This window comes from Streptopelia decaocto (assembly GCF_964273445.1).
Source record: "Streptopelia decaocto genome assembly, chromosome: 4".
Taxonomy (NCBI): Eukaryota; Metazoa; Chordata; class Aves; order Columbiformes; family Columbidae; genus Streptopelia; species Streptopelia decaocto.
The window spans coordinates 12,559,097-12,571,560 of record NC_138658.1 but is presented as its reverse complement, the minus strand read 5'-3'; the positions used below and the strand labels follow the sequence as shown (position 1 = coordinate 12,571,560).

The 12,464-nt window shown below is 36.4% G+C and overlaps 1 protein-coding gene across 12 annotated transcripts in view; it reads right to left on the bottom strand.

Annotated features, from left to right (window-relative positions):
- Positions 1 to 12,464, bottom strand: part of BLTP1 (bridge-like lipid transfer protein family member 1) — a 127,195-nt gene that overhangs the window by 29,259 nt on the left and 85,472 nt on the right. For all 12 annotated transcript variants that reach the window (XM_082050684.1, XM_082050681.1, XM_082050685.1 and 9 more), the window contains 10 exons: positions 12,211 to 12,449; positions 11,375 to 11,619; positions 9,827 to 9,932; positions 6,748 to 6,845; positions 6,195 to 6,380; positions 5,068 to 5,236; positions 4,340 to 4,551; positions 2,274 to 2,472; positions 1,646 to 1,705; positions 208 to 434 (listed from right to left, as the gene is read on the bottom strand). In XM_082050684.1, coding sequence (XP_081906810.1) covers positions 208 to 434; positions 1,646 to 1,705; positions 2,274 to 2,472; positions 4,340 to 4,551; positions 5,068 to 5,236; positions 6,195 to 6,380; positions 6,748 to 6,845; positions 9,827 to 9,932; positions 11,375 to 11,619; positions 12,211 to 12,449 — 1,741 coding nt within the window. The remainder of the gene's footprint in view (positions 1 to 207; positions 435 to 1,645; positions 1,706 to 2,273; positions 2,473 to 4,339; positions 4,552 to 5,067; positions 5,237 to 6,194; positions 6,381 to 6,747; positions 6,846 to 9,826; positions 9,933 to 11,374; positions 11,620 to 12,210; positions 12,450 to 12,464) is intronic.

The following is a 12,464-nucleotide window of genomic DNA, read 5'->3' as shown; positions in this document are numbered from 1 at the left end:
AACACCAGTAAAAATACGATCTGTGATTTTGTGCCTTTGAAATAGGGAGTTAGAAAACTAACACACAAATGTTTCGTATTTGCAACCTGAGTTACATGAGCTATAAGGAGTAGCATGCTGGACTCAAGGCTATGATCTCTCCATTTGACTGAAAACTTCATCATGCCTTTTCCAATCAGTAGCACTTATTTTGTTTGTTTCACATACCGCATGTATAGTGGGAGACATTGTGTCAACTTCATCCTCATCTGAAAGGTCGGCTATGTTGACAGAGTTGAGGTCAGCAATATCATCAATATCTTCTTCGCCTGTCAACGTGGTGAGGGTGTTGCCTAAAGCATTCAGCCTTTTCCCAATGTTTGGATCCATGTGGACATCAATACCACACATCTTCCACAACACATTCAGTGTCCAGGTTCCAGCACTACTACTTTCTGTATTTTAAAGAAAAAAAAGTTTGAACAGTTTTTCCTCTTTTAAAAAAAATTCCCGATAGTGAATTTTGTGTTATTAGCCAAGACGATGCTTATCCATTACAAGAACTGTCTTGAAGAAAACATATTCCACAACTGAAATGATTGCTGAAGTACTTCACAGCTATGTAGTATTTCTTCAACAAGTGATGTACACAGACAAACCTAATGAAAATACATTTCCTTCAGCCAACCTGAAGAGAGCATCTTCCACTTCAGTTCTTACAATTGCAGCCAAGTACACTATTCCAGAACAGGATATCTAACAGCAAGAAATCTAAAGGATGCCCATCTGTATGTAAAAATGCTGACTTATTTACAGTTTCAAGTCTTCAGTAAAGAAGCTGGAAAATATTATGATATATGCATATGTGCCTGCTGAATATCATACCTTAGGATTCTTCTAAGGATTGCTACCTTTCGGCATCAAAATACAGAATATGCTTTAAGCAGAACACCACAAGTTATCGTTTTTCCTTCTGAATTGATTCATCCTGTTTTTCTCCATTCAAAATTCCATCTGAGGTAGAGTTTTAATGGTTGCAGCATGTGTTTCATTTTTATGTCTCCCCAGCACAAAAAAGCAAGTGGGTGACAATAAGCAAAAACTACGGGGACAGGAGACACCGCAGATGCAACACTTGGGCAAAGAGATGAGAAGAAGCAAACAGCATGTATGATGACCAAGACAGAGAGTGCCAGGTATTTTTGAGGAGAATTTCCAAACAACTCAGCAGGAGAGACTGGGAAGAGAGTGATTTGGGGAAGAACAGGAGCCATCTCTGGAAGTGGAGAGGGAGGAGCAGGAGCTCAGGATGCAGTCTCAGCATTAGAAGGACTGGAAGATTTAGCAGCCTCAAGGATGGGAAGCACTAGGACACCATTGCTGTTACAAAGGACTATTCTCCAACCAAGGAACAAACATATCTACACTGTGTGTTTTCCTGCATCTAAAAATCTAAAACCAGTGTTGCTGATGTGACTCAAAACTTGGAATAGCTTGAAAAGATAGCGCAGATAAAAACATGGAAGAGTTTTACCAGAAAAACAAAACAAACAAACAAAAAACAAACCACAAATTAAGTTACAACACAGCTATCAAAGGATTTAATTTTCATCTTTTATGACCACTTTCTTTATATAGGAACTGATGTATTTAAAAAGTGCATTACCTGCTGCAGCCTGTCCTGTTGTCCTAGAACATACTTCATATGTACCGTCTGGCACAACACCTATATGAAGCATATGAAGCACATACACTGATTAGGCAGAGAGTCCAAGTTACTGTATACCAGCCCTTCCACATTCCATGTCAGTCTCTTGCCCTCCACAATTAAAGCATGAGTTGTGTTTGACAGGAGGTTTAGTTTTAATTCCCACTGAATGACTTTTCTTATTTAGTAAAGTGAATTTACTTGGTAACATTCAAGTTTATATCAACTTAAAATTCCATATAAATTCTAGAATCTTCACCATAATGAAAGATATAGATATATAAAAATGAAAATAATTTATATTAAACTATTAAAAATGATCTAAAAGAAATGCATCCAACTCTTCCAACATCTCTCAGACAGAGCTTAAATGCTTACAATGGGACATACAGCAATAATATTAATAATAAAGGAAAGCAACAAAGGAATATAACCTTTTAGATCTGTATTATTTTGCTTTCAAAAGGCCAAGGTGTTTGCTTTAGCTTTCTGGGCAAACTTCAGCAGTTTTAAAAGTCATAGGAAAGGGTAAAAATGCTTTTATATCTGAAATACTGTTGTCCAGTATGAAATCACACCCACTTACATGCATTCATGACTAGATCTCCTCTTATTTCTGGTTTCCAGTCATCCCAACTTGTCTCAAAACCATCAGCAAAGCGGATACAGAAGTTTTTAAAATGACCTTTGCTAACTAAGGACTCTGAGGAGCAGGCAGTGATTAATGTGCTTTCAATAGTCAGGACTAAAGCAGAGCCAGTGTCAAGATCTGCACTGTGGTTAGACTGGAAAATAAAATCACAGAGAGAATTTACTAGTCATTGCAATGTCCAAGTGATATTGCGCATGCCTTAAATGCTGTTTATCTTTCCCTACTAGAAAACTGATCTCCTTCTCATATTTTCTTGTATTTTTCCTTCTTTGCAGAAAGTTTCAAAACAATCACATCTGTCTGTACAATGTCTTGCATTGTTGTCTTCTAGCAAATGCAACACCTACATTGTAAGTATATTAGATTCAAGCCCATCTGGTAAAGGGAAGAAAATCCATATTTGATCAAGGACTAGATGATCAAGCGCTATAAACCATATGACCCTGTGAGCACAGAACACAAGCCCAGGATCAATTCTTTTTTCCAAGGAGGGCTGTACATGAGTTGATAGTACAATGACAAAAAGTGCTATTCTATAACAGCTTAAGACTTCATAAGCCAGAATGTATTTTTCGTAAGTTACTATAGTTTGTTACATGTAAGAGCACAAAACTAAATCTGGTTTGTCCATAGCTGCCAGGTAGAAGACTCACAATCAAAATATTATGTTGTTATGACTTCTAGGTTTTGCCTCATTACTCCTTTACATTTCTATGTATTATGACTATTTCCTTCTATACCACTAAAATGGTCCATTCCTGTTCTGGAATTATTCCCCATTAAGAATACTCCCACTTCAACATACAAAGAGTCTCTGAATCCAAGGTTTTCTTTCAAAGCCATCTAACATTATCTATCCTAAAAATGCTCTATTGCTTCACGTGTTTTTAAACTCTGCCCACTGAAAATGTAGTATTTTCAATTTTATACTTAAAGAGGTACAGATCATATCATCACCTTATATATGAAGCAACAGGCATCATAGCAGTCATTTCTAAGAATGGAAGAACAGGAGGAATACAAGTCTGCACAGAATTGTTTCTTAGCTGATGATAAACACTGAGATTTTCAAGAAAGCTACGTCCACTGATTCTGCTGCCTCCCTCTCTATATGAAGAAACTATCAATACGTTCAGCTAAATGTCACGTTGAACACGTTGGATCATGCTGCACTGGATGTCAAGAAGCTCAGGATGCTGCACAGCCAGTGGAATTGGAGCTGCACAGCCACAAAGCATTAACCTGCAAACGCATTACTGAGCCAGTCAACATTAAACTCGAGTGGAAGGGATTCCAGAAACACAATGCAAGTTTTCTTACAGAACCAGTTGCATTAACACACTGCACCACGTGGGTGTTACATTAATGCAGAAACTAGTTAACTGCACATTAAAGAACACGTCATTCTGTGTAACTGATTAGACTTACCCTGTACTACAGTGATATACTTATGGTTCATGACTGCATTTTAAATCTCTTTCTTTAACCCAGTCCGAGTCCCTAAATAGAAGTATTTTTTGAAAACATACACATATATCTCTATATCTTTCTCAAAGTTATTCATGCCCTCATTTCTTGTTTTGATTAAATAAATTAAAAAAGGAACATACGTTAAAGCCAAGAGTTTTCAGAGTTTTTCTGTCTATACTCATATGAAAAATACAGGATTAACTGGAATTTGTGCTGGAAACTTGCAAGAAAATATGTTCCGTCTTAAACATTTCCAAGGACTTTCCAAAGTGCTGAGCTCATGTGGTGTAAACAAGAATCCATTGTGTTTCCCCAAAACACACGCATCAGCTGAAACCTGCATAGCTTAGTCCTTCTATCAAGAAGAACATTTCTATTACAAGCAATGTCACTCGTGCAGTTATCGGCATCCTATGACTTCTGTGTTGGTGTGATGAAAAATTACATTTACGGACATAAAGGTCATGTACCACATACGAATGGACATTTCAACAGACCTACAGTCATGCTGCTTCAGACATTTTGATTACCTGAGGTGTGTTTGTGATGGGCAGGCAAATGCCTAAGTCATTGACAGTCAGCTGAAGAAAGAGGGTCCCAAAAGCCTGTGCAGAGGTTTGCTGGATTCCAGGCAACATATCTACTACTTCTTTTGTAGCCATATGAATATCTTTATGTAAAGCCATTCTCTGTTCATTCCAGTTGTCATACGCAGCCTTGTAGTTCAGCCAAAACAGCACAGCTTTTTGAAGAAACCAGAAATGCTTAATTGAAATCAATATACATACAAAAAAACCCTTCACATTCACAAGCTATTTTTTTCATTTTTTACAGTTTCTCCATTACTTTAAGACAGTGCATGTACAACAATGGACACGAACAAACATTCAGGATGTAATAAAGAGGTTCATGCTGCAAAGGAGAAGCAGCACAAAGCCAATCATTTAGCATCAAAGTTGGCACATTAAAATACAGAAAACAATGCTGTTCTCACCATTATTCATTGATAGAGACTTAACAAAAGCAACTTCTCCAAACTGCCTGAAAACTAATCACCTCAGCGAACTGAGTTTTTTACATTAGGAATTATTAACTTGTTGGCATGAAGTAGATGTATATTTCTCAGCTAACTTATTTTAGATAACATTCTGATTTGACATGAAATATACTGTATCTTGAACAATCAAGCCTCACTGAAAAAAAAATACATAGCTTCCTCAGTATGAAAACAAATTTGTAACAATTGTCTCTTCAGTACCTCTATCAAAGGCCACAGGCTGAGCAAAAACAATTGGTCTGTTCAAAGTAATGAGCACAGCTTCTCTGTCTGATGAGCCACTGATTTCCTCTCGAAGAGCATTTCTTAATCCAATTCTTGTCTTAAAATAGGCAACTTGATGGAAGTCTGAGCCAGCTTCTTCATAAACCTTCACATGTTCCAAAAAATGGGGTTTGCAGCAGGGAAGAGTTTAGAACAGGGAAAAACAAAATTACTGCATTTGACAAAATGTAAAATTACAAGAAGAGGTCTCCTTTCCCCTTTTTCTCCTCTAACCAAAGCTCCTTCGAGCATATTACATTTCCTTACATTAAATTCCAATTGTAGTGTTATTTTCCTTATTTATAATAATTTTTTAACTAAAGTAAGTATTTACATATCGAGATGCTCTCTTGTGAAGGTACATTTCTAGATTAAGATTTATATTTGTTTGTTTCTAGGCATCACAAAATATTTTCCTATCATAAAATTAGTGATTCCAGGTAACAGTGGGTTTAAGAATCCAAGAGATACAACTGTCAAACTGAGACAAAGTAGGTCAGAAGGTCTAGCCAAGTCTGGATCTTGTCTGATTTATTATTTCATTCATGTACCCTAAAATAATCGCAATGTCAATTAAAATTTTGAATTTTACTCAGTAGCAAGGCCACTACTGTTGCAAAGGGATAAATTCTAAGACAATAATAGCATAAAAAAAAATGCCCATACTTGAGTCCTTCCATGTTTAATGCATGTCCACTGGCCTTCATAATGAACATTTGCTAATTCTTATGAAAAAAAATCATCTTCGGTCCCTTCTGGACTCAAGTGCAAAAATTTATTTTGAGTGACTATTTAACAAAATACGAGCGCATATTCATGAAGGAAGTTGCCAGAAGCGTGTGCTGCAGAATGCTTAAACTTTTACAACAATAAAACTGGGAAAAAAACCCAAAACAACCAAAAAGCTTTTAAAAAACCCAAACAAAAAACCACCATTCTCCGCAGCTGCTCCACGGCCAAATCCAAAAAAAACCTATGTGATACAGTCTCTTGACTTGGTTATGTATTTTTTAGTCACAATGTATTAAGTCAGAACACCCCAGGCAAAGATGTTGAGCACTAACCTGATGTTTAACAATCTGTCCTAGTGCCAGATTTAAATCCACCTGGCACTTCCCAAACAGTTTGAGGTAGCTGCTACTTCCAGGCATTGCTTTGGTTTGCAGTCTGTTTGAGAGCTCAAGTTCTATCAATCCAGTTTCAAATCTCACAGCTCGCATTGAGGGAGTTGTAGCTGTCACCTGAATCCCCTGATGAATACGGAAGGTACAAAGTTATTAGGATCTGGCTCAGAGACATAAAGAGAAAGGGGATAAAACAAACAAAACCAACCAAACCAAAACACACACACACACCAAACACAAAAAAACCCCCAACACACAAAGGAAACAAACCCAAACCCAAACCTAACTTTTCACTATGTAGCAAAAAAAGAAGGCATTATTGTTTTTCACAATGCAATGTCACTAAGCTGTTTTAAAAGATCACAGGAACCAAACTTAAGGTTGGGTCCTTTTCTTCATGCAGAGTATTCCCAACTCAGTAAGCTTTGTGGTAAAAACCCAAAAGCCATTAATAGCATCTAGGACCACTGTTTTGTCATCACAAACTTATCACCTTAAACTGCAGGCTCAATGAATAAAGAAGAATTTTTGGTTTTTCTCCATCAGTTGTGCCATCATGTTCATTCCAAAGAGGTATTGGCTGCTCCCCTCCTGTACACATTAAAGGGACACATTCAGAGTTGTAACAAAGAAAACATTTTAAAGCAAATAGACATTTAAAAAGTGTCAGTGAATTAAGCCTCATTCTAGACAGTGTTAAAGATTTATAAACACAAATTCGGGTTGAAGATGGAAGACATGGGTGCAGCTTCAGCTTGTTACACATAGTTAATAACCCTCTACTAAGAACCAAGGCAGAGACAGGTTCCCCTGTCCTGGGAAACCTTCCACAGGAGGGCGCAAAGCCTCAAGAAGTAACACCTCATCTTCAAAAAGGTATTTTGTCTTCTGCACCAATGTATCTTGTAATTATCTGACAAAAAAAACCATGAACACTTGACCCAATACAGTGCAAATTGCATGAAAAAAGGAATTGAAATGATATCACTATTTTTCCATGACAGGAGAAAAAAGTATTCTACGGTTACTTTATATTTGCGTTTACTTCCTCGTCCTGGCACATTTCATCCTAAATTACATATCCCCATAGGCCCTAACCTGACGGAGCAACCCTGTCTTAAATTCTCCTTGAGCTATGATCTATATTGAATCTTAGTTTATAGGAAGGGCTTGCTGCTGGAAAAGGATAAGCCAGTAATTCTCTCCATATATACCAACTCTTCTAATTAAAGCTATTTGATGGTAAGAATAGGCAGTTAAAATCATGGATTAAAAAAAACCCTCCAAACAAAACAATGAACAACCACACCCATAAGTTTTCTAGAACATGATTTTTTTTAATTTGGGTGTTTTTCTTCTCCCAATAGTCTTAATAATCTCCTCTTCTTTTTGTTGTTTTGTGGGGTTTTGTCCGTTCGTTTTTGTGGTTTGGTTTTGTTCCCCCCTCCTCCCCCAAATAGCCTTAACTAGGATCATGTAAATCTACTATGGTAACCTAAAGTTTCTGAGCAAGATGACTAACTAATCTTTCATATATTCTCCATATGCATATGAGAGGCTATTTGTGCAATAACATTACTTCATCAAGTTTGTAAAACATTTCCCAGCTAAAAAAAAAAAGCATTACTACTTTAAAATCAAATTTCTCTATCTACCCTTTTACTTAAGTGAGAATAATTTTCTTGAATGAAACTAAATTAGAAGCTGGATTCGAATCTTTAACCAGTGCAAAAAGTGCTATGAGTCTGAAAGCAAACACCAGCTGTCTTTAAATCAACACTGCCCTCAGCTTGCAGATGGGATTAGTATGAACTGCTCTGTTCATTAACTAGCTTTTAATCTGTGCAACTTTGCCCTAAGTAATTGGTACTTACCCAGTTTTTATATAAGGATAACATGCAATCAATATTTTAGTGCAACAGAAACCATAATTAGAAAAAACATTTTAGTTTATTACAGTAACTGGAATTTTCAGGACATGTAAATCCCTTTGCTACAAGCCAGAAGGACAAAAACTGTTCTTTCCCCCATCACTCTGCATTCAGCACCCAGACCTGTGGATTGCTGCACCTCACCACGTTCCCACTGAATTACCGCAATCTGGAAGGCAGTAATCACATTTGAAAAACCATTAGGCTGCTACTTGCAATAGAAATTTATAGTCTGGAAAAGCAAAGAACCAGCAATGGTAATAAATCACTCACATAAAAAAAAAAAAAGAGGAGATGCCGAAATCTAGAAACTGGGAAATGTTGTAGAAGAAATCTAATACAGATTTCCTGTTTTAGCACCTTATGCTCCTCTATAAAAATTGTTCTAATAGAATAATGACAGCTGTTGAAGGTTTATGCTTCCCCTAAGTGTTCTCTTCTTACTCGATGCTAACGTATTTTGCCTGGAACAAACATCAGGCAGAGATTCTGACATTTTCTATTTTCTTCATTGCATCTCCTAACTCCCTTCAGGGCATGTCATCCAGACCTGAACATTTATGTATGTTTCTCTGGGTCTGTATGCATGAATACATATACAATATCCACAATAAATTTAAAAAAAACCCACAAAACAACTACCAAGTGATAACTAAATTGTCAAACAAAACTTCCAGTGCTTACATTTCCCCTCAAAGTAGTCACATATCAGAAAAAACAGTATAATATTGTACTATTTTCCAGTCTGTGGGGTAATAGAACTTGTTTGCTGAAGTTTAATACCACTGCATGGCACAATATATCAGCTTCTTGGTTTGCTTTTGGTTCTTAAACACAAAGTCTCTAACACCAAAAACTAGTGAGTGGATCTATTTTTAAACACTGACAAACTGTGATCCAGTTGGACCAAGTTTTTTATTTAAGAAAAGAAATGGTTTGTAACTTTGGCTTTCTACTCCAATAGATGAACACACAATTCAGTAAGCAATTTCCATTGCAAACTGAAAAAAGAGACAGCACTAAGTGATTTTGCAACTGTTCTCTAATTGAGTTTTTAATTATAACGCTATTTTTCTTCTTAAAAAAAAATGAGAACAGAAACCAGCCTAAATGACAGAAACAAACTCGTCATCTCTGTAGTATACAGCGTTACACACAAAACAATCTGATGAACAGCCAAATGCCTTTTTCATACATTACCTGCAAAGAATTGAAGAGCTAGGAATCAGGAGACACTAACAAATACAAGTATTAGCACTATTTTCTCTGTACACAACTAGTTGCCTTAGAAAGAATCTGCTGACTTTATTTTACAAAATGCAGTATAATGATCTGCAATTTACAGGTGAACAAGTGAATACACAAGATAACCAGCCAAGGTCACATCATAGACGGACACACTCATGTCCACAATAACAAATCTATTCCACTTCCCAATAAATCATCTCATTTCTGAAAGAGCTACACAAATTTCCAGAGCTTCTGTTATTACTTCGAACTGCAGCCCTGTATTGCTGGAGTGCTAGATGTGAAGTGATGGTGTCTGTGAAATAAAGAGCTGATCCAGAGAACGGTACAATGCTGCCATCCAACCAGGCTTAAAGATCTTTCTTAAAGTTGGTTTTAAGAGTTTCTGCTTACCTGAAACCTTCTGTATGACTTCATTTACTTCCTTCATGAACACTTTCTGCACAAATACTAAATGATTTAAAAGATCAGTTGTGAGATTATGTTCAAACGAACCAACCTGCAGAAACAGAAAATTTTAAAATAAGACTTTAAAATAACTATTATACCTATGCTTTCAAAACAATGCATTTTTACTTTTTAGGTATATCTTTTCAAGTCAAATCATACTGTTATTGGCATAAAAAAAACATTAAATACTTTTGTCTGCAATTTTTCTGCTGTGAATGTCTATCAGAAAACTGAGGAATAAACACTATTATATGAAAAAGTTTATTCTCGTGCTTAAGTTTAGCTTAAACAATAAAATGCAGGACTTGATTAAGGTTCACAGAATTATGTGAAATGCTACTTAATTCCAGGTAGTATATCATTATCAGTACAAACTACAAATGAGCTGTCAACCTCTAAGAGTGGATTATTAGTGTAGACGAACAAGTTTACCAATATCTTCAATGGTAAACTTACTGTATGTCCAATCTGATCTTGAAGAATATTCCTAAGGAACTGGAGTCTGCCTAAGATGGTTTAAACTTGCTATTAAGAATTCCTTAATAAAATTAAAATAGAGGTATTTTCTAAAACTACTTGGACTCGGCTTTTGCCTTTGCTAACCAGCCTCTCCCTTTTGTTTTACATGCTGAACAAATTCAGAGATCCTCAAGTCTTTCTTCAGCCACAAAATAACTCAAATGGGTTGAACAAAGAGCAGCACCTAATTAAACTTCTCCCATAAACACGCAACATCAGAAGTCTCAATTACAAACATGCTCGACTATTTTTCTAACTCAAGAAGCACAGCCAGTAGAAAAGCCATGCTTTTCCCCACCAGATAGGTTTCTTCTAAGCAGCATCGCTTTTCTCTCCATGAAAAGTAACTGTGGAAATTAATTGGTACACAAATAGAACTAGTGAGTAGAACATTGTGTCAAACGGAAAATTGCAGATCATTTAACTAAGGTTATCCATAGTTACTCCTATCTATGAAGCTGTCTAATCATGACAAAATAAAGCAGTTCCAATACATTGGTTTTAAATTTTTCAGGGTTGGTTTTTCTGTTAGTTGGTTTTTGTTAGTTTTTTGTTTGTGTGGTTTATGTTTTTGTTTTTCAAAATAGACAATATCACCTGAAGCCTTGGCATAAGATTTCAGCTTAAAACTGCACTTTATTTGAATCATCAGTATAATATACTTTAGCCTGCTTCACTGATGAGAAATATTGTGATTAAAAAAAAAAGTTAAACGTACCTTCCCTATTTACTTGCACAAAATAACACTCAAAATCCTCTGATACAGTGGTCTTGACTGCCTAATATGTTGGCTGCTCATCAAACTAAGGACTGAGAAATCTCTTTTTCAGTGTCACAATTACAAATGGTATATTTGGATCAACCTGTAAACTGGAGAGTTCTGGAGTACGCAGATTATTAAAATGATACGAATATGCACAGAAACATGGAAATAACAAGATATCAAAGATGACTACCATCTTCAACACCTACTTCAGCCACACAACGTAAGTAGTTCCCCTGCAGGTAATAGCCTTGCTTAGCAGGTAGTTCATCTATGCTCCATATTTGGTCTGAGTAAGTATCATGTTCTTCCATGATATATTTGCCTGACATAGTGACAGGAGGAAGGTTCAGACTTGCTGAAGGAGGAATGGTTGACATATCAGTGGCAGAGACTTTGGAAGTGAAGCGCAATCTGTGACTTGGAAGCTCAAAATTAAACCTAGTTTGGGCACCTGTAAAAGGAAGATGAAGAAAGAAAAGGTATGAAATGGCAAGAGAGATTTTTATTTACCCTTAAAACTAAGAACACTTTTTGAATTAGAAAGAAAAACTGTCTTTAAAATGTTACTAAAGCACGCAGACCTCTAGAGCTATAAATATCCACACACATTATTCTGGGTTTTCTTAGTTTTTAAAGAAAATGAAGAGTTCACTGTAATCAGATGGAGCAGTGAGTCCTACAAACCACCTCATCTGTACTGAGGCCCTGTAAGAAAGAGCATTCTCAAGTAGCCTTACAAATGAGAATTTAATCAAGGATCATAAACTGATTTTAGCAGTCGGAGGGAAGCCTTATGGGAGGAAGCCTATATACAAATGCACACATCTTCATCTGCTCTTATTCTGCCTCTGGCAATTGTGTATAACAGCAATAATGTAAATCCTCTATATGGCCCAATCTGATCGAAGTCCACATTAAAAAAAATGAAGCCAACAGCAACAGATTCAAAGCTGTAGCTGTAATTCAACAGAAATACCAAGTTCTCTTCTAGCAAGGCCAAACTAAAAGCCATAATGTTTTCAAAGTTTCAGAGAACCGTTACCTGTCATCCCATGACTCCTCATTCTTCCCATCTTATATTCCGCCTTGAGAGAGGGCAAGAGCGCTGCTCCAATAGCTATACCATCTATCATGGCACTGAATTTAAGAACTATAGGCTTCTTTTCTAAGCCTTCTGGCAGCTGTGGAAATTCATTTGTTTCAACAGGTGTTTGATTAATACTTGTTGGAGTCTTTTCAGAGGGCAAAGGAGTCGCAACATCTTCTTTGGTAGGTTGGGGCCTATTTACCAAGACA